Raw genomic sequence first — 23,271 nt, 5'->3', positions numbered from 1 at the left:
TAGATGAGGAACTATAACAGTTAAGAGGAATAATATAATTAGATCTGCATTTCCACAAGATTAGTCTAGATATAATATGGAGAATTGATGGGAAGCATACGGCTCACTGACACCCCCCTTTTAATGCAATAAGATGAACATAATCACTTTTTTACATGATTTAAAATTGATTCAAAATCAATTATAGATAAATCTGGATATATAATTTTCAACATTCTCAGTCTCATCCTTATTTCAATATTTACTCTTTCTGTATAATTTATACTAATAATTCATTCATATTAACTACTTTACATTTTGCTTCAATTCATAGTCACTAACCTTGATTCTTTGGGATCATTTAAAAAAGAGTAAGAAAAGTATATTAAAAATGAGCCATTTGCACTACCTAAGCCACATACTACTCTTAAATCAATTCAAACAACAGAAACACACTCTAATAGGAACTTGCATCTACAATGTGTCTTGAATCATGACAGGCTTCCCTTTCAATTGCATGGGACACTCTTCTCATATCATCAAAGTAGTCCAGAGAAATAATCAACAATTGTAACTTCTCCTTTCCTGCCTTAAATTGACTGACTCATTCAAGATTTATTTATTGGATACCTATAACTTACCAAGCATTACTCTAGACATTTAGAACACATTAGTGAACAGAGATCTCTACCTTAATGATAGGATTTTAAATGTTTTCCCCCAAAAAGACTTGTAAGACGTAATCTTTCATTCTGTCTAGTACTTGTCTACCATTTCTCCATATGACACTATCTATTACTTGTGGTTATTATGATTGGGAAGTTATATAATCCATTATTGTTCATATTCATAAATGAGTATTGCTTTTGAAAGAAGTGAAGTCATTCTTGAAGGTGCATGATTGAGTGATACATGTTTACAACATAGATACACCTTGAAAACATTATGCTAAGTGAAATAACCCAGATACTACAGGAGAAATATTGCCTGACTTCACTTATATAAATAGATAAATTCACAGAGACAGAAAGTATAATAGAAGTTTAATGAGAAGTATAGTAGAGGGGCACCTGGGTGGTCCAGTGGGTTAAGCATCTGCCTTTGGCTCAGGTCATGATCCCAGGGTCCTGGGATCGAGCCCCGCATCAGGCTCCCTGCTCAGGGGGATGTCTGCTTCTCCCTCTCCCACTCCCCCTGCTTGTGTTCCCTGTCTCACTGTGTCTTTCTCTGTCAAATAAATAAATAAAATCTTTAAAAAATAATTTTTTTTAAAGTATAATGGAGTTACCAGAGGCTGAGGGAAGGGAGAAAGGGAGAATGGCAAGTTATTGTTTCATGGTTACAGAGTTTCCATTTGGGATGATTAAGAATTCTGGAAATAAATAGTGGTGAAGGGAGTCTTCTGATTCTGAAGGGATTTAATGCCATTGAATTCTACACTTAAAAATGGTTAAAATGATAAATTTTATTGTTATGCATATTTTACCACAAAAGTAGAATGATTAAGAGGGTGGTAGAAAGAAAAAAAACAAACACTGTTTTCAAGTCCCACATTAAACTTTACTTCTTTAAAACAATTTTTCTAATTTGTTCCCATGTATTGGTTCATTTTGTACATTAACTCAAGAGAACATATTTAAAGGGGGGAAGGAGTAATGGTATTTTAAAGTAAAGGAAGGTTGGAAATATTAGATTCTTTAAAAAAAAATTACTAAAAATTATCCTAGGCTTTGGAAACAAATATAAATAAAAGAAAGAAGAGTATGTTCTAAATCACCCCAATTCAGTAATGCCCCTGTCAAGTTAATGGTCGCTCTGAAACAGAAGCTACAAGATCATGTCAACCCTTCATTGACTTTGCAAAAAAGCACAGCGTTTGCCAGTTCTACTGTAAAAGGTAGTTCTTTCTTCACTTTCCCCTCCTACTCCAAAGCTAGCTTCTTTTTCATATTCAGATGACTGTTTATGAGCTCAATCCTGTTTCAACTGTCACTCTTTACATCAAGGAAAGATAGATGGGACACACCAACCCCAACCTAAATGACCTTTGGATGTGACAAGAGTTTTAGGTCAGTCTTGCTAAATGGAGGCCTTGGTGTATCGAGACATGCCTTGGGGTGAAATTTACAGTGAATTTATTATCTCCCAATGCCCTTTGGACTGCTTCCCACCATCAAACACTATGGCAGCACTTGGAACAGGAAGAAATACATTAACTGGAATCTGATCGTTTTAAAAGGTTACAGCTGCCCAAATATAATTTAATTTCATACTTGCCCTTTGAGGGTTTGGTGTATATTTTCATTTTATGACTGCAAATGATAAAGCTCTTAAGATTCCAGGCAATAAAAAGAGAAAAAAAAAGTATTTTAAGGGTTAGAAGTCTATGCAGTTCATACTCAATGAGTGAAGTGACAAATTAGCTTTTTTAAAAAAATCTAACATTTCTCTTTTTTATTTGGACCATCTCTTACTCCTCTTCTGATCCTACACTTCTATGTTTGGTTGAAATTAGTATGTGAACACTGACCTCAGATCTCAGCCAGTGAGAAAATAAAAAGGGTGATAAAGAAAAAATGAAGATAAAGTCAACCTGATTTAAAGTGAAAATACTTTAGTATAGGGGACACATTTTTCAGTGGTGTTCTCTCTCATATGATTGGGAAAATTTACCCATTAGAGTACAACAACATGAATCAACTTACCGTTGATCTCGTACTTCTGTAGCATATCACATTTACACAAATTCTAACAAAAGGTCCACAAAATCCTCTATAAATGCCACACCACAGCCTCATTAGATTAATTAATAAATGTTGTTACTATTATTTTATTAACAGAAAGTGGGATGGTGCTACTAATTCAATAGAATTAATCAGAAAAAATCAGAAGCAAAAATCAGATAAAATTACCTACAGTTTATTATTTTAGCCATCAAAACAAAACAAACAAGCAGCAAAATCCAACTTTTGCTCTTTCTCTTTAACTTGGTACTTTACGAGAATTCTCAGTTCTTTAAATATCAATCCAATAGAGTTTGAGGCAACACAGTATTTTGGACTCACTACTAATAATAAGAAAAGCCACACAGTGAAACTATTAATCCATATGAACCAAGTACAACTTAAAGCTGTGTGCATGAGCACAGGCAAATGTGTATGAACACGTATGGTCACATATGCATTCTTTTGTCATTTTTCAGTTTAGTCAATATATATTTCTTGAAAGATATTGAGCTAGTTCCTGTGAAGTTTATGCTTTAAACAAATATTTTAGTTTATTTTATGAAGGTGCTCCCAACATGAACAACAAAGAAACATAAAGAATCAGCATTTAAGCATTTAAAACTTAAACATAATTATATATATATATATAATTATAAACACTTACATATCTATATTAGCAAATAAATTTCATGTTGGTAATCACTGTTTTTTAAGCATTCTGCACAGTATTTAGTCTGCATAACAATTCTAGCAGTCAGATATTACTAACTTGGTTTATAGACTATGAGAATGTAGCCTAGCAAAGTTAAGGAACCTGCCTCAAGTAGCAAATCTAGTGGTTATTGAGACTCAAATGTTCTGGATGGTAATGGGTAATGGGACTTATTCTTTTGTTCATGCATATATTCATCCCTCTTTCAATCAACAAATATTAATGAAATGCTCATCCAAGGCGAGAACAATGAAAAAGCAAACATTATCCAGGAATCAATTCCCAGTTCTTTTAAAAAGGATCTTATTCTCAGGGTGCATGGGTGGCTCAGTGGGTTAAAGCCTCTGCCTTCGGCTCTGGTCGTGATCCCGGGGTCCTAGGATTGAGCCCCACATTGGGCTCTCTGCTCGGCAGGAAGCCTGCTTCCCTTCCTCTCTCTCTGCCTGCCTCTCTGCCTACTTGTGATCTCTGTCTGTCAAATAAATAAATAAAATCTAAAAAAAAAAAAAAGGATCTTATACTCATTTCTCCAAGGAAGATACAGAAATGACTAGTGAGCACATAAGAAAATGCTCAATATTACTAATCATTAGGGAAATGTAAACCAAAGCCACAATGTGCTATCACCTAACACCTATTTATATGACTATTATCAAAATGAAAGGAAACAAAATAGCAAAACCACGAGAATATGACAAATGATGGTGAGGATGTAGAGAAATTGGAATCGTTGTTCATTGCTGGTAGAAATATAACATGGTGTAGTCTCTGTGGAAAACATGGCAGGTCCTCAAAAAACTAAATCTAAAATTACCATGTGATTCAGCAATCCCACTTCTGGGTATACACCCAAAATACTTGAAAGCAGGGACTAGGACAGATATTTGTATAGCCACGTTCGTAGGAGTATTATTTACCATAGCAATAGGTGAAAACAACCTAAATACCTACCAGTGCATGAATGGGTAAACAACAGATGGCATATACAAGCAAGAGAATATTATTCAGCCTTTACAAGGGAAGAAAATTCTGACACATGGTGAAACTTGAAATATTACACTACATGAATAAGCCAGAAAAGACCAAACATTGTATGATTCCTCTTTATATGAAGTACCTCAAATGGATAATTTATGGAGACAGAAAGTAGAAGGGCAGTTACCAGAGACTTGGCTGAGGGAGTGGTGAAAAAGTCAGGAGTTCCTCTTTAATGGGTATGAACTTTCGATTTAAGATGATGAACAGTTGGGAAGATGGGGAGTGGTGATGGTCCTACAACAATGTGGACGTACTTTACGCCACTGAATTGTATGCTAGCAAATGCTTAAGATGATAAAGTTTATGTTATAGATACCTTACCATAATAAAAAGTAAATCCATGGAAAGATTTAATAAAAATAAACAAAATTTGGGTCACGATCAAAATTTTAAAAAATAAAATTAAAAGCAGAAATTACATAGTGAAGTCTTTACTCCAACAAAATCAGATGAGAAGTTAACATAAAAAGAACGCCAAATGAACAAAGCATAAACAAAGAAATGCTGGAATGAAGGACAGCGGACAGAGCTGAAAGCCATGTTAAAATAGGGGGTCCGAAAGCCCATCTACGGAACCGTAGGTAGCTCGCTCCTCTCAGCTTCAACTGTGCCATCAATGGTCAACCCAGCTTCAATTCCCTAGGCAGTTGATGACGCAACTCTTTTCTGAGGTGGCCAAAAAGATCAAGGGAATTTGAGGAGTGATAATCAATTTTACTGGGTGTTAATTTTAGAAACTTAAAAAAAAAAAAAAAGATACCATGTAAAAATGAAAAGGACCTTATTCAACAACTTTGACTTATAATCCTAAACCCTTTGGGCCTTCCTTCCCAAGAATGAATCAGGAAAAGTGGGAATTTGCTAACACTGCAGATTATAGCGATTTTTTTTAAAATTACAAAATTCAGACCTGATCTCTCTGTATCTCTAATGTCTCCATATGGGTATAAAAAATGAATTACAAATGGTTTGAGCGTGCAGGAGAGCAGCTAGCCAGGGGTTACCACCCACTGTTTGAGATAATAGGAGTATAAAGTTCTGATAGTAGACTATTAAGTAAACAAGGTGAAAAGCAATTCTTTCCATTTCAGCTGATGCTAAGAAACAAATTGTGCTGTACTTTCTTAGTATAAAAATAATGAGCACTGCTTCCCCATCTACATGTTTCCTTTCCAGGAGAACTCACACTTCTTTCTCAATCTATGAAGCATAGTTTGAAAACATACCAGTTCTAATGGAAGAGTGAGTGAAAACACGACTGTTTCAACTGTTGGTGCTCTGGTCTAAATGGAAGCCTCTACCATTGACATATTTGGCTTCATTAATAGAGAAGATGAATTAGGCTAAGCTCTCCTACGATCATTTAGAATGTTGTGTATTCTATTTAGACCAAAAGAACAAGGGTCTAGATATACTTGTCCTCTGTTTCCATCCTTGCCATTTAAATATTCCTCATTCCAATTTCTGACTCATGAGCTCATATGTGAATTACTTCTTTAATTGTTTAGCCAACAAGCAAATGCTTCAAAAAAGCTAGTCCCTCCATTTTTTTTCACTGTCATGGGAGACTAACAAGGTAGTTAAAGGCTCAGATTTTGGTTAACAAGAGAGAGGAGAAAAGACCTGAAGGAAAGAGAAGACAGGAAGGGAGAGGTAGAGAAGGATTAACAGAGGAGGGTAGCTAAGAACGTAGAGAGGAAAAGTTAAATGAAGGAAAAAAAAAAGACATAAAAGTAAAGACAAAGAGAAAAATTTCCAAGAAACAGGAACAGAAAGGTCGATTTTTAGAAATAGTTTCCTATTTTAAAAGCTTTAGCAGGGAACCTGGGTGGCTCAGTGGGTTAAAGCCTCTGTCTTCAGCTCAGGTCATGATCTCAGGGTCCTGGGATCCAGTCCCACATCGGGATCTCTGCTCAGCAGAGAGCCTGCTTCCTCCTCTCTCTCTGCCTGCCTGCCTACTTGTGATCTCTGTCTGTCAAATAAATAAATAAAATCTTAAAAAACAAAAACAAACAAACAAACAAAAAAAAACAACCTTTAGCAGCCAGCACCCAAGGACAACAAAGTAGGTAGTGTCCAACAAAGTTGGTAGTGTCCAAACACTGACAGTGTAACTGAAGACGGCAGCATTCTGATTACTGCAAGGAAGTTTTTTTTTATGTGAAATTTTTATTTATTTACTTTTAGAAAGCTCTTCTCTTCTTGTGTGTAAATATGCTGTTAGGTTGTCTATTGGATCATCTAACATTGGTCTGACCTGCTCATCTTTCTTCTCATTCCATGGAGCTGGAATGGGAATAATTAAAACTTTCTCACCTAATTGGATCTTCAGAGCTAGCCTGACTATTTTCAAATTTCTAAAACATTTCTTTTGAATGCCTCAGATCAATAATTGCCTCATTACCCTTCTCTCATGTTTTCCTTGACAGCACATGAATAAATAGGTCCATGAATCAGAGAAGTCTACTTGTAAGCTGCAAAGGCACCTTCTGGGGATTTTGGCGGCTCCTGGTTACTTTCACTAGTGCTTCTCTTGCTTCATTTTTTTCCCTTCCTTTCTCTCTCTCTCTCTTTCTTTCTCTCTCTCTCTTCATATATATATTATATATATTCACATATAAATATAAATATATATATATACATATATATATGTGTATATATATATATATATATGACAGCTAGAGGAAGAACAGGAACATGCATTTTACAAATAAGAAAACTGGAGTCATGAGCACATTAAATGACTTGAGACCAGACTCCTATATCACTTCGAAGCCAGGCTGCAACTTGAACCCTTATTTGTTGAGCAGTTTGGGTGGTTAGGAGGATCATCATAGTTGGATATGCTACTTTGGCTGCCTTTATTATGCCCTATTCATTCTTACTCCCTAACTATCCATGTTGTAAAATTCTCCCCATCAAAACAAACACTATAACTTTCCAGTAGCACACTGATTTTCCCTTCAAAGGGAAAAGCTTGTCCATTTCCCAAATAATTGTCAATACCATAAAAGCTCTAGTAATTCATATGGAATGAAAAGAAATAGAGAGATTCTATTTATTTTTAAGAAGAATTGAAACATAGGTTTCTTGTAGTCTTGCATGTAAAGATTTTCACATTGAAAATATATTTTATTTTCATAAAGACATTCTTCTTGCATTAAATACTTGAATAAAGATAGAAATCTCCAATCACCATACTCCTTTGTACTGTAAGACATGATTGCTCTATCTCAGAAAATTACTTGCTAACTTGAGTTATCAAATAACTTGTTAGGCTTGTTTCTGACAATGGGAAATACCTGAACTTAGGAAATAATGATGAGGATGACAACAGCTAATGACAGCTGAATGTTTATGCCATGCTAAACATTTTGCATGTAGTATCTCATTTAATCCTCATAACACCTTTATCATCTAAGAAAATATTATCAAATTTCACATGTGAAGCAACAAAGACTAAGAGGTGTTTAGTAACTTGACCAAAGATACACACAAACAGAGTCTCATTATGGAACCAAAGCCCGTAACCCACTATACTATATGTGCCATTTACATATGATTTATCTGTAAGATTTATTTGAATATTTTATTTGAATATTTTAAAATATTTAAATAAAGTCTGGGGAACACATTTTAAAGAAAGGATGAAAAAAAGAAGCTTAAGTCATTTAAGTCATCTAACTAGTTACTGTGCCCACATACCAGTTTACTACCAAATTGTTACAATGCAAAGACTGAATCTGTGATGAGATACTTTACCCTCATACTGTATTTGAGGCTAGCTTGTACCTAAAGTGGCACTAAAACATCCAAACTTAAAACTGCTGTGGAAGGAAACCAGATATAAGATGAATCAAATGAAGAAGGAATAAAAACGAACATGTAAGGGCCTTAACTTTCTTTTTTTATTGTTTAGTGAAATGTCTTGGCGGAACTTCTGTATCTTTACCAAGTGTGTTAGCTATACTATTTCTAATAACTTAAGCTTCCTTTAAAACTAAAGAACTAAATTTAGAGGGAAACTAGTCATGAAAAATATTTGAAGGGCACCTATTTGAAGTAGGTGGAGTTGTAGGCACTGTATAAATTTCCGATGAAGGCTTGATATCTTAAAGCAACTACTATATGGGCGCCTGGGTGGCTCAGTGGGTTAAGCCTCTGCCTTCCGCTCAGGTCATGATCTCAGGGTCCTGGGATCAAGCCCCGCATTGGGCTCTCTGCTCAGCGGGGAGCCTGCTTCCCCCTCTCTCTGTCTGCCTCTCTGCATACTTGTGATCTCTGTCTGTCAAATAAATAAATAAAATATTAAAAAAAAAAAGCAACTACTATAGATGGATGGATAATATTTGCCATTGTTCTGCCTCATTCCTAAAAGGAGGTCATTGCAATTTTCTCTATCAGTATTACTTTTGTCATTCTATGCCGAAGAAGTTCTACTAGTGGGAAAAGCAAGAGAACACTGTTGTAATTTTCATGTTTGAGCATTAATTACGCTGGTGCGATGGCTCATTGTAGCAAATCATTTGGAAGCATACTTTGAATCTGTTCCTCCATTTCTTCCTGTCTACCTCCTATCTCCAAGAAGTGGCTGGGTAAGAAAAAGGAGTATGACATTAAGGAAAAGGTCAGGATTAAGAAATATGAAATAACTAAGGGTTCATTTCCTCCCCCCGCCCACCCCCCCCACCCCCCGCTTCTACTCATGCCTTCAGTTTGGCAGGACAATATGGAGAAACCTCCACAGGAAACAGCAAATTTGAAATCTATGGGACTGGCTTAGGTTTTTTTTTTATCTGAAGGAACCGAATAGGGCTCTATTTTCAAACCTCCTGAAGACACTTGCCAACCAAACACAGCTCAAAATTGTAATGTGGGTTTTCTCCATGATCTCCCTCTCAGAACAGATCTTTCTTGACTACAAAATCTTATCTGCATGATTACATAATCATCTTTGAATACTATCTTTCTTCTAAGAAGCAAATAAAATACCACCAAGACTAGTGATGTAAACAATCTCACTTTGAACCTTCTATGAACAAATAGATATGAAACAGCATGCTTCTCTGTTGTTTTGTTTTCTGAATTCCTTGATCTTTCAATAGCTTTTCAGAAAAGAATTAATTCACAGAGCACAATCATTGAACTCAGCAAAATGAAAGCAATTCAGAAGGTTGCCATTGTTACTAATATGCAAATCCTACCCATTGTTTTAGTCATCCTTAATTTAATCGTCTAAAAGCAAAAATAGCAATTTTTCTCCCCTCTTTTATACAAAAGTACTTAAAAATAATATATATGAATAAATATATGAGTTTATTTTCAGGAATACTGTGGTAAAATAGGAAGAAGCCAGATTTAGCTTTCAGTTGCTAGGATTCCAGGTGGTGCCCTTCTGTAATATCAGATTTAGCCAGGCCATCACTGAGAGTCTAAATTATCTCATCAATAAAATTAAAGAGTTGGGTTCTAAGAATGGTTTTAAAATTTTGTTTGAGCAGCAAAATCTTTCATTCAAACAGTCTTAGCCAGTATAACTTGATCTATAAAGCAAATAAAAATGAATGGTACCGTTTGGGGTGCTCGGAGCCATTTGGACTCCTGTGAATAGTTTGAAACAACTGTTTCCAATGAATGGTCTCTGAGGTCCTTTCCATTTCAAATATACTTGATAGGACAGGAGGTTTTGTGGCTTTCTGCAAGTTCTACTCCACTTCCGTACTCCATTCATTCTTTCACATTTCAAGCTCCTTTATAATCCAAGTAAGGATTCCTAACTCACTCATCTTTGCATTCCTTATGATGCTTAGCTTAAGCACTTACAAAGAATAAATATTTGCTGAGTAAATAAAATTTCCAGGATACTGTGGGGTTTATAAAAATAATGTGTTCCACATTTAAGTTTGAAACCATAGGAATTATTTCCTTAAAGGAAGTCATGAGAAGTTCATAAATTTTCTCAGATTTCTATGAGAAATAGTTTAGTGTCTATAGACAACACAGGAGTAGAATAAGAGTATATATTCTGTTAATATACCCAGAAAAAGAGTAAGCTTTGAAGGGTGATACCAGAAAATCTTTTTTGTATTATTTATTTAGAAATGCATATTCTATTAAAGGCATCTATGTAAATAACTTATTTTAAATTTTTTAAGGTATTTAGGATAGTTCTGGGTGGCTCATAGAGACAATTCATTTGTATTATACCCATGGAAAAATAGGACTCAACAGGAGGCATTATTTTTATTTTATAGATATAAATATTGAGATAAAGAGTGAGCAACAGCAAAATACAGAACATCATACTCCAAGTAACTTCTCATATTTTGGGGGGATAAGTAAACTCATTGCTTTCCACAGAGTCTTGTGATGGGTCTTAAAATTACGGCACACAGGGGAATACAATTATTTACTCGTAAATAAGGTGATTAGCCTCAATTTTACTCACTTGCTTTACCTGCCATCCTGTAAAGTAAATCCAGGTAAGAGAAGTCTGCCAAGTCCCAATTTGTGAGAGGGCTTTTTAGAAAGAAGTAGTTTTAATTTCAGTTACTAAAACTTATTAAACAACTAATAATACCAAACATTTATAGTTACCTAGCACATAATATTTGATACATGGTCATTAATACTTTTATTGCTCAAGCACTTTATGTATATTATCTCATTTAATCCTCCCACTAAGATAACATTTATGCTCACATTATACAGACAAAAAATTCAGGGATAGAGAATTAGGTAACTTGCACAAAGTCACAGAGCTGGTGAACAGCAGAACCATGGATCTTTAAGGCACAAATGGTTGCAGGGGTCACACTTTTAACCCTTACGTTATAATGCCTCTCACTAAGCAATAGTGACTTTTAAAATATTAATCTATGGATAATGCCTTAATAAAAATCTTTGCTTTACTGGGGCTAATAATACATTATATGTTAATAAAAAATAAAAAAATTTAAAAAAAATTTTGCTTTAGTCTTTATGTTTTCTAATTGTCCCTTGCTGAGAGACTAAATTTTTCTCTATATAATTAACTACAAAAACGTCTGTCCTATGTTTATCAGTTGTATATAACGTAATTTACATGTTCTGGTTGCATGCTCTGAGACTTAGCCATGCAAATAACTGGATAATATTCAAGGATAATATTCAACAATTTTCTGGTACCAACAAACACCAGAATTTTTTCCTCTTGAGGGGCATCTGTCTTCATTTGGGTTATTTAGGTTCAAGATTCCTTTTTTTTTTTTTTAAGATTTTATTTATTTATTTGTTTGTTTATTTTTTTGAGAGAGAGAGAGAGAAAGCAGGAGCAGAGGGGCAGAGGGAGAAGGAGAAGCAAACTCTCCACTGAGCAGGGAGACCTGTGCGGGACTCAATCCCAGGACCCTCAGATCATGACTTGAAGGCAGACGCTTAACCGACTAAGCCACCCAGGCGGCACCCCTAGGTTCAAGATTCTTATTGGTCCTATTAAGGTAGTAACTTTTACTTATGTGAAATATTACTCCTAAAGTTGGGCTTGTCTCCATAAAAGTTTCCTTGACTAAATTAAAGGGTGCTAGTAATATCAACTAAATTGACAATTAGGTTGAAGAATAAATTTCTACTATAAATACAATCTGTGAATCTGAAGAATGTTAGTTGCTCTCTCCTCTCATATATATATAGATATATAGATACATAAAATTGAGTAGTTTCTGTTTTTCTTGATAACATGAAAAAACTTCACAATTTAAATTTCAATACATTGGTATTGTTCTTAGATTTGAATCTACTGTTGGCCTCAAGCCCTGCAATCCTTTTATGTATGGTAATTAGCCACGAAACATTTTAGAGCAACCTAGGTCTGTTTTGATTAAGGGAACACAGAATACATTGAGGAAAGGGCATGGACTGACTTGGGCCTGGAAACCTGGCGCTGACAAATAGTTGTACTACTTTAGCGTAGGCAATGATAGGACTTCAAATATGATTTAAAGTTTAGCATTGATTTGATTGGCCATTACAATGAAAATGGGTTCTGTGGAAAAGTACACATGTACGAATGCTTCTGTTAGCATGTAATGAGATACCATGGAACTGCTGGAAACAAGGAAATACAGAAATAGCAAGAAAAAGACACTCCTTGTAGGGTCTCCATTGTCCAAATGTCAAAACAGCTCCCAGGAACCCCAGGGGTGGTAATAACTATGGAAGTAGTTCCTACCAGCTCTTCCTTAGAGGAGATTCTTGAACACTGCTGGGTTCTGACTCTAGCCCATATGGGCTTGGAAAAGTCAGAGAAAATGTTGGCTGCACTTTTTCAGGCCTATTTGCATATGTTCTTTAGTATGCAGAATGTCTCTGTATATAATTTAATTGTTGGGTTTTTTGCCTCTATTAATACACATGCAAATGACTCACACTTGCAGCTGTGCTGTATTAATCATATGTGTGCTTCTGTCTGTCTGCCCTGCAGGCTCAGGGTCGAAGGGAGAGGAAAAGAGGGAATTCACTCTTTTAACCTGCAAGGAAGCTCGCTCATGCAGACAGAAGACCGACAGCAAACAGCGCACCAGGGCTGCGACTGAAAGGAGGAGCGGATCAGCATTTTTCACCCTGTACGAAAATGACGATGACCTGAAAGTTACACTGAATCGTATAGTGCGTAGGTAGGTAAAGATGAAGACCGCCCTTGTAAGTAATTCTTTCAATAAGAAGGTAAAAATCCTCACATCCAGACCTCTCCATATGGTTATTTCTCCCTTATTGATTTTCTGGGCGTTTCTCTTGGTTGGACACATAAAGCCATGCTCAGTCACTTACAGTGCTCTGGGAAATATGAAACATTTATCTGTGTCCTGTCATAATTATTGACCTCCTTCGGAGACTGGCAGGAGGTTGATAAAAAGATGAACTTCAGTTTTTCATCCATGTCTGCTTTGATGTTACTCTCTATCAGATAGAAGCTTAAGCCATTTCCACCAGGACTTCCATGTACCTTTGATAGCTATGAAAAAAGATTGATTTCCGTTGATATTTTGTATGATTCATTCTCTAACTTGATCACGAGTCATCTCTCATTTTCTCAGTCCCAGAGAATGCATGTTACTGATGGTACTGCCTACAGGAATGATAGCCCCATGTGATTTCAATTCTTACAATTTATAATTCTGGGTCCATATTCCAAAAATACTATTATTGTTAAATTTAAAAAGCAATCCTACTGAATTCATTAAGAAGTTTAACTAATTCAGTAAAAATTCTTGAATGACTGCTACATGCTTATTTTGAGTAAAATATGACCATCCAAGAATAATTTCAGTGTTTTTCCCTTTGCTTATCACTATTAATCATTGGTTGGAGTCGACATTTTTGGCTTCCTATAGGTAGAACAGGTGGCAACCATCTTTTGGCCAACACAAATACAGTATTTATAAAGTGAGAAATAAATGGATAAATATTTCCTTCTAATTTCAAATCTTAAAAACCTAGCTTAAAAAATAGAAGTAGTATATATATGCTACATTATAACTATTACTATTAAAAAATTCATGCTGCCCATTAAGTAAAATGAAAATTCATGACAACAAATATGAGAAAGGAATGTTTGATGGACTGTTGCCATCATTTGGTTTTATTAATTAGAAATAGATGATTCACTTAGCTTATTTCATCCAGTCGCAAACGTCCAAAAGATTCAAAGTGTAACTTCATTTGGCTTAAATAATTATACTCACTTTTTGATACTGAAATGAAGCTATGTTAGCTTTCTATATAAATCAATTCCTCCTCTAAAAAGAGACAATATCAGGAGAAAAAAATGTCAAGAGCATCAGTGGCTCTGGAAAGGGGGGAGAAAAAGGGTCGTCCAAAGGAAAAAAATAAAAGAAGGAAAGAGAGGAAAAAACATGAAAGGGTAAATCCAGTATATGATATTGCTGATTGGGTAGTTACTATTTTGATAATGCACCCTTCCATTATTTAGAAATCACTAACTTTAGTATTGTGTTGGCAAGCTGAGCCCTATTGAGTCAAAGTACCTCCTGCAGTTCATAAACTTATATATGTGTATACATACGTTAACAAACAATACAAGAATAATATAATGATAGGACGTTTGGCCCTTTTTGTATATGTAAATTATAACGACTTTAAAGGAATTACAAAAACTGTAATAAATGTTAAAATACATTCTTTATTCAGCAGCCCATGGGCATAATGAGATAAAGGGAAGCTAGCACAGGAGAAAGAGAGCTAGAGATTTCTCATATACTAAGAATCTTCCAGGAGGGGCTGAAAAAATATAAAGTTCCAGGTCTTTAAATGAGTATCACTTGTCCTAGAAATTAATGACACACTGCTTTGTTATCTTATTAAAAATGATTATGACCGTTAGTTCATGATAGTTTCCTGCATTTTGTATGTACATACTGAGCAGCAACTATTTGCTAGGCATTAATCTGAGCTCTTGAGATACAATATTGAACAACAGTAAGAAAAATGACAGTCCCTGCTCTGGTGACACTTAGAAAGTATCTGGAACAGACAGACAACATAATAAGTTAGATACTATGTTTGAAGATGACAAGTCCTATAAGAAAAAATAAAAAACAACAACAACAACGATGAAAGGGCGAATAAGGGAAATAGAAAATGTGGTATCTCTGGGAGGGTTACTTTGTGAATTAAACGGGTTAGTTAGGGTAGGCTTCCGAGAGATGACATTAAAGCAAATTCTTGAATGAGGTGCGAGAGTGAGCTTCCACGCAGAGGGAAGAGTGTTTCAGGTAGAGGGACAGCTAATATAAAGCTCTAAAGTGGGAGCACACCTCAGCAGGTCAAGGGGCAGCAAAGAGTTTAGGGCAGCCGGAGCAGACTGAATGAGGTGGTATGGAGTAAAACTATTATAAAAATATTTCTTTAAATACAAGTAAAGAAAATACTGTAGTGCTAAACATGGTATTAGGCATATAACGTTTTCCTAAGTTTATTTCATTACATTAGAATAGGTACAAAGTTTCAATTGGGTATCTTATTGAATTCAAACGACTAATTTTTTTATTTCTTCCATGAGCTAATGATGCCTTTGATGTTCTGTTAATCTAGACTTGGGGACAGTGAAGTATTCTTTTAAAAAGTGATGTTTTAAGTTGCAACCTCAGGGAAATAGCAGTTGGCTTGGTAAAGGGGGTGGGTTATGGCATTCCAGAAAGAGGAAACACCACATGCAAAGATCCAGAAAACTTGAAAACACCAGGGAATCATCTCAGGTTCTTCAAATAGGAGAAGGACATGATCAGATTTTCTAAAATCAGAAAGCTCATTCCGACTAATGTAGAGTAGAGGGAGCATCAGAGAGGGGGGCAAGAGGAAGACAGAAGAGCAGTTCCGGGGCTAGTGTGGTAAGTCAGGCAAGCAGAGAGGTCGCCTGGCCAGAAGGACGCTAGTTAGGATGGAAAGAAATGGATGGCTCCTTAACGTATTTATTAGGTGGAATGAAAAGAGAGTGAATGAGTACGTGTAGAGGAAGAGGAGAAAAGGATATAGCTCTTATGGTTCCAGGTCGAGCAGTAGACGGAATGGAGCCATTTGCTGCGACCAGAGAATGAGCAGGTCTAGGGGCAAGAAAGAGAACTGGTAAGTTGCATTTTATACTCAGTATATACTTGTCTGTAAACACCTACGTATTTCCTCTTGACAGCCAGCAAATAGTTGTCTATATGGATTGGAGTCTCAGGAAAGACTGAACAGCAAAGAAACAGATAGATATTTTATTGTCAAATCCATTTTTATTTTATATATTTTTTAAAGTAAGCTCTATGCCCAACATGGGGCTTGAACTCACATCTCTGAGATCAGGAGTTGCATGCTCTACCAACTGAGCCAACCAAGCACCTCAAAGAGAAATAAATAAAATGGTGCCTTGGCACATGTTAATTTGTATGCTTTGTAGACACAATACAGATTAAGCTATTTTTTTCTTCATAAAAAATAAAACTATATCACAATACTTAGACTACTTTAACTGCTCCTGTGGTACCTAAGTACAGTGATTTTAAAATGTAAGGTATATTTTACGACATGGCAAGGACTTCATTATTTTTATCCAGGAATGTGAAATAATATTTAAGTAATAAATAGTGGCTTAATTTAAAACGTCATTTTGCTTGTCTTTTAAAATAACTGTACCCATCTTTATTCTTTCTTTAAGGAAGGTCGTGGTTTTTTTGGTTTTACTTAACATTATATTATCCAGGTATGAACAGCTACATGTCAAAGATTGTTTCAAACGAAAACATAAACGATAGGCAAACAAAGTCAATGATGAGTAGGAATATATTTATAGTGTCACTCCTTAGATCTGGATGTTCAAAAAGAGAGGCTTGAATTAACATAGATCTGCGTAAAGACAGAGGAAATAAAAATGCTGCCTCAAATAGATAGCAGTCCTTATAAATCTGGCTACTTCTTCCAGCACTGGGATGCATATAGCATATTTGTATGAGTGCCAATTAATCAGCATTATTGTTATAATTTGATTAGCTCTTTACTGAGCTAGCAAATGTCCTAAGAGGGGCAATGTCTCCAAAGTTTAAAATCTCCTGTACTTGGAGAAGCAACTATAATTGTTAAAAAATCATGGATTTTGGACTCTATGACCCAGTTTTCTTATTTGTCAAATGGAGATATCAGTATATAACATAAGATGCTGCAATAAACAAACAAAAAAAAGCCTTGATAAAGAACCGAGCATAAGAATCTAAGACTAAATCTTAACTAGAAGAGAATCTTAGTGACTGAGAAGGACCTGGAAATGATGGAGCCTATTCATTTTGTTATTAAGGGATAGCAAATGGGGATCTGATGGAATATAATTAAAAGCAGAGTCTGAAGAAAATTAAAACTGCCTCAAACATTATACCCCACTGAAATGAAACGTCTCAGAAACAGGTATGCAAGATTGGGGCAATCTTGAATATCTAGACCTTCAGACTAGATGTTGTAGTTAGCTTGTCTCTGCCCCATGGGGTAGGTCTGTGGGGGAAGAATCAAATTTGATTGTCACCTTCAAGCAAACAAAGGTAGTATGAAAGGTCTCCTTTGCAGCTCTGGGGAATGCTGACGTCAAGGTGGGGGATCTGTGAACATAGTGTCAGGAACGTGAGTGGCAAAGTCAGTTGGTGTAGGAGTCCTAGCAAAGGGTAGAGTCAGTCCACTTCAAAGAAAAGCCAGACAGTCTGCCTATTGCAATAGGTTTGCATTTGAATAGCATTGAGTACCATTTTAAAGTCACAAGCAAAAAATGTGTGTGCGTGCGTGTGTGTGTGTGTGTGCGCGCGTGTTTATGCGTATATATTTTAATAGTAGCTAAGAGCTTACCACAAAGGAGTTTTGGATTATTAATTATCCTGTTATACCACAGTGTTGGTTTACTGAGACCCTAACTAAAACCCATATATTTTTGGCACTCACTTATGGATACAATGCAATGTCACTTACATAAAAAAGAGCTCTATTCTATTTATAGATCAAATTATGGTGGTGTCTTTTTCTTGTTTTCTGAAAATGAAAAAAAAATTTATAAGGAAGTCTGGCATATGATAAGGATGGAAATGAAGGATTTTCAAATATTTTAATACTATCTCCATAGGGAAAGAAGTTTGGATTGTTGCCTAATGAAGCTACTTTCTACTAGAATCCTACAATGAAACACAGGAGAGACCCCCAACTTGCCCTTGCTTCCTCTCACCATTAAGGGTGAAAGGAGACGAGAACGTCTAACTTGCTTTGAAAACGGACATCAGAAATCTCTAAAATTCCTATTTTCACATTCAAATATGTTGCTGGATATTCTTGCCACTTCAATTTCACTACTCTTTTTAGTTTTACCTATCGGGACCACTTTCCTCTATTGTCATTACTTCCCGGATGCCACGGCAAAGGATAACAAACGTTCACCTACACTAATTGTCCCTATGGCTCTAACACTTCCCAAGGTATTTCCAGCTCAGGGAAACAAACACTCACATTGTAGCTTTTCACATAAAAGGTAGAATAGGAATGACTGTCATTAACCTCTGTAGAACACAGCATGTCTCAGTTCCTCGTGGGTTCTTCCTGTGAGACTCGACTGGGTTTCCAGAAACCCACCAGGTCTTCTGATAATCCCCCATGCTGACCAGACATATAAAACTCTATTTTTCCCTACGGACTAAGATCATCTATCATGACAATGCACTTTCATGAATACAATTTAAGTTTATTAAGCATAACTGCTTTACTTCTGGATTCACAGGCATACTATCTTTTAGGCAGAGGAAAATATAAAACTTCTCACAGGGAGATTAATTCTATTATTAGATGATCTCTTATTCCTGTTAATTGCATAACTATGAAGCCCATAATGACAGAAACTCCGGAAGATTTTGCAGGATGCTGATTCAAAGATTTAAGTAGTTAATGATTAAAGATAACTTTAATACAATATTAATATTCTTTCCAACTCCAGAGACAACATTTCTAAAATCACTTGAACATCCAGTAAAATTACAGTAAACTTTCCACTGACATTCTTGGATACATGGGAATATGTATTCTTTAGGGCTCCAAAGATCTTAATCGGAGTGTCTGGATAGAGTCGCACTCATCTATGTGCTTGCTTTTTTGGTTTACTTATCTTCGCTTGCCCAATGAAATTGGCATTAGCAGAAGAATAAGAAGACCTACAAAGTCCCTAAGACCGGGTGTCCCGAACATTTTTAAATGTAATTTTTGTTAAGTTGCCTGGATTCATAACACTCCGCTTGCATGTCGTGGATAGTTTTTGTTCTTATCTCGATGAGGACCATTCCAGGATGAAATTTTGTTACACAGTCACCCAAGCAAAACTAGACCTGTTTTTGCCAAATCATAGCGGGCAATAAAAAATTACAATAAGCTGCCTTTAGTACAGAAAACAGGGCTCTTAAAAATTTAAAGGATCAACATCTCCACTTTTGGTTGAGGATCAGTGCAAGGAAACTCAAAAACAAAAAATTGTGAGACACGTACCCCTCATCAGTTCTTTTCTGCTTTAACACGGTAATAGCTGTTTTCGATATTTACTTCACCTTGGTCTCTCCTGCATTGTTTCCGGACTTACCTGCAGTTGGAGCGGGCCTAAGCCTGGTGTTGCTGCGGCAGCAGCTGCCATGGTCGTCGGGATCAGCTGAACAGGGTAAGGGTCACCTAAGTAAGAGAATAATAGAGGTGTCAGCACCTTTTATCTACTCTCCACCTGCAAATTAAACTCATGCATTCACTCTTTCCAAAAGCCTTCTTTTGTGTGCCTTGCTGGGGCCTAATGAAAAGCTCTATTGTGCAGCCTTTTACTAACACTCTTTTCACAATTCTGGCTGAGAGAGGAATGTGAATAAAAGGCACAAGCAATTAAGGCGGAAACCTCATCCTTTTTTCATGATGTATTTAGGAAAATGGGAGGAAAAAGTGTGCATTGATCAGAGGGCTGCACTTTGTCACACACACACACACACACACACACACACACACACACACACAGAGTCTTGGTAGGAGCACACCGACTCTCAGCCCATTTAAACTGTTATTATAAAAGGAACTTAACTAAACTTAATTCTATTTTAACAAACTAAAGATTTAAGCCAAATAGCTTATCTTTTGAATGCAATGTTATTGTCTCAATTCAAATACTCTTAAATAATGTCTTGTGGACAAATTCATAGCAAAGAAAACATTTTATGCATTTTTGTTTTATATAAAATACTAGAATCTTTATTATTCCAGAGATAAATGTTTATAAAAACATACTATAAAGAAAACAGAAAATAGATGGTTTCTCCCTGAAGGGTTTCTGTTTGTGGTGATATCTGAAAACACGAAATCTTAGTAATTCAAAATTAAAATTTTAATACATGTGATCTATAAAGATATAGAGACACAAATATATATACATGTAGAAGATTATAGGGTTTTTTTTTAAGATTTTATTTATTTGAGAGAGAGAGAATATGAGAAGGGAGAGGGTCACAGGGAGAAGCAGACTCCCTGCGGAGCAAGGAGCTCGATGCGGGACTCAATCCTGGGATTCCAGGATCATGACCTGAGCCAAAGGCAGACGCTTAATGGACTGAGCCACCTAGGTGCCCTAAGGTATGTTTTTGACGCAAATTTTTTCCACTTAGTAAAGAAGTACATGCACTTTTTGCATAGAGCTCAATGATATGCTAACAGATATGTACATTAGTATTTGAAATATGACTGTAGTAAAAAATAAAAAAATTGTAATTATAAGAACAATTGTCTAATATATAAAACATATTGTTTTAGTAATCTAGCTTGTGAAAAACTTGTTCAATGTCAAATGTATGGAAAATACAACTGAAAATAACTCAGTTGATACTTACATTCAAAAATATTGGTTGAGTATCTGCTATGTTTCAAGTACCGCTCCCAATACTAGAAATAGAGTTTTAAAGAAGACTAATATGCAGAGGTGTTTTTACTGGGTATTTAACGAAGCTTAAGATTTGGAGTTTGGGGAAAGGCCCCTAGCTGTATTGTTTAAAGGATCATATGTTTTTATATTTGTCAGCTTTTTTACTTTGTTGTGATTTATTTTTATAAATGAAAATTATTTTTCACTTGTATGTGTTTTTGAAAATTATACACATATACAATTAAAATAATGATTATAAATAGATAATTACATATATTCTTAAAGAGGGCTCCCAAATTATATTTTTCAGGCTTCAAAATACCTGAATTCACCTCTGCTGATCTGGCCTTCCCAGAACTTAGAGCCTAATGGGAGAAAAAAAATAAATAAAGCTAATTCAAGGATTAGAAGTAAATACAATGACTATTAAGACAGGGAAGTATATAACACTAGGAACTACCCTGTGGGTGCCCTAAACCTAGACTAAGAGGTCAAAGGTGGCCTCCAGGAAGAAGTTATGTTTAAGCTTGAAATCTGAATCAAGTGGAAGCTAGCCAAACAAAGAAGAAAAGGAAGAGATTTCCTGGAAGGAAAACAATTTTCGTGAAGACCCACAGTCAAAACGGAGTGTTCCTTCATAGCCCCATACAACTGAAGTTTAGGGCACAGGTAAGGAAACAGAGGTAACTGGGACTAGAGGGGAATCAGAGGTCAGATTATGTATTAGCGTTATAAACAATATTAAAGAATCTAAACTTCATTCTGTAGCATAAAAGAAACCAGGAACGTGGGGAAAAAATGGGTTGAGTAAAACCACTTGGCCTAGAGGTTAGAAGCTGGAGTCAATAACAAAAAGATGCACAAGTCTTGGGATGCCTGGATGGCTCAGTTGGTTAAGCATCTGCCTTCAGCTGGAGTCATGATCCCAGGGTCCTGGGAATCGAGTCCCACATTGGGCTCCTTGCTCGGCTCGGAGCCTGCTTCTCCCTCTGCCTTGTGCTAGTGCTCGCTCGCTCACTCTCTCTGACAAACAAATAAATAATTTAAAAAAAAAGATGCAAAACTCTGTACAACACATAATAATGGTCTGCACTAGGGTCATGATATTGGGATGGAAAATGATGAGGAGAGTCAAGGGATTAAAAAGAAGCGGAACTGAAAAACTTAATGATTGTTTACATATGAGAGTAAGAGAGGGCTAAAGGATGACTCTCACGTTTTTCACAGAATAGCTTCTGAGTAGTACTGTTTGTTGGGTTTGCCAACGTAAATGAGAAGCAAGATTACAAGGTTGGGCCTGGTGGGGAAGGAGGTGGGATGGTGTGTGGGGCAGTAAATAATTTTGTTTTGGACATCTTCAGTTTGAAATTATTATTAGATATCTGAGCAGAGATGTTGAGGCACTTGATAAACATGTCAGGATTTTAGTGGAGAAATTCACATCAGAGACATAAATTTGAGACTGGTCAGCATATATCTGGAATTTAAAACTATACACCCTCATGATACCATTTAGAAGTTAACTGTAGGTAAAATATAGGTCCAAGGACTGGAGTGTGGAATATGCTAATATTTATAGTCAGGGAGATTTATAGTCAGGCAACTAGCAGAAAAATGGAGGAGAAATTAAATTTGACTTTCTAGAAGCCAAGTAAGGAAAGATTTTCAGAAAGAGTGATTTTTTTCAAAGTCTGGATTTAGTAATGTGGAAGTCATTGGTGACTTCAAAAAGGGCAATTTCAATAGAGTGGAGGGTGAGAAGGCCTAATTGGAGTGAGGGTGATCAACAGAGTAAGATTAAAAGAAAAATTTGAGGCAGGAAGTATAGATTCTTGCCTTTCAAACTGAAGTCCTTGAAGAATAGTGTTAGTATCACCCAGCAGTTCCTTAGAAATGCAGAATTTCAGACCCAATCCCAAACCTCTTAAGGCAGGCACCCTCTAAGATGGAACCCCCAATGACTCCTACTTCTCTCCTTGTATTCATGCCGTTATGTACCCCTCTACCCTTGAAGAGAAGCTCAAGTGATGAAAGGTTACTTTCGAGATTAGCTTAACACGAAGACTGTGGCTTTGTCTTGTTTATCTTCTCCCTTATCCCTACAATCTCTGTCTTGAACCAAACAGCTGCGTTAAGACCTGCCCTATGGAGAGGCTCACATAGCAAAGGAATGATGTCTTCAGCCAATAGCAAGTAAAGAGATGGGGCCTGCCAACAACCAAAGGAGAAAGCTTGGAAGCAGATTCTCCCCTAAATCAAGCCTAGAGATGACTGTAGTCTAGGACAACACCTTGATCCCAACTATGTGAAAGATCCCAACATGGCTATGTTCAAATAAATGTTGTTTTAAGCCACTACCTTTTGGGAGAATTTGTTAA

General features: G+C 36.0%; 1 protein-coding gene across 6 annotated transcripts in view; it reads right to left on the bottom strand.

Annotated features, from left to right (window-relative positions):
• The window catches only part of SOX5 (SRY-box transcription factor 5), a 977,646-nt gene that overhangs the window by 82,885 nt on the left and 871,490 nt on the right, over window positions 1-23,271 (bottom strand). For all 6 annotated transcript variants that reach the window (XM_080810710.1, XM_080810707.1, XM_080810708.1 and 3 more), the window contains one exon: window positions 19,583-19,668. In XM_080810710.1, the coding sequence (XP_080666836.1) occupies window positions 19,583-19,668 (86 nt within the window). The remainder of the gene's footprint in view (window positions 1-19,582; window positions 19,669-23,271) is intronic.

Source organism: Martes martes (genome assembly GCF_963455335.1).
Source record: "Martes martes genome assembly, chromosome: 8".
In the NCBI taxonomy this organism is placed as follows: Eukaryota; Metazoa; Chordata; class Mammalia; order Carnivora; family Mustelidae; genus Martes; species Martes martes.
Note: the sequence above shows the minus strand (reverse complement) of the source record. Positions and strands in the feature narration are given on the sequence as shown.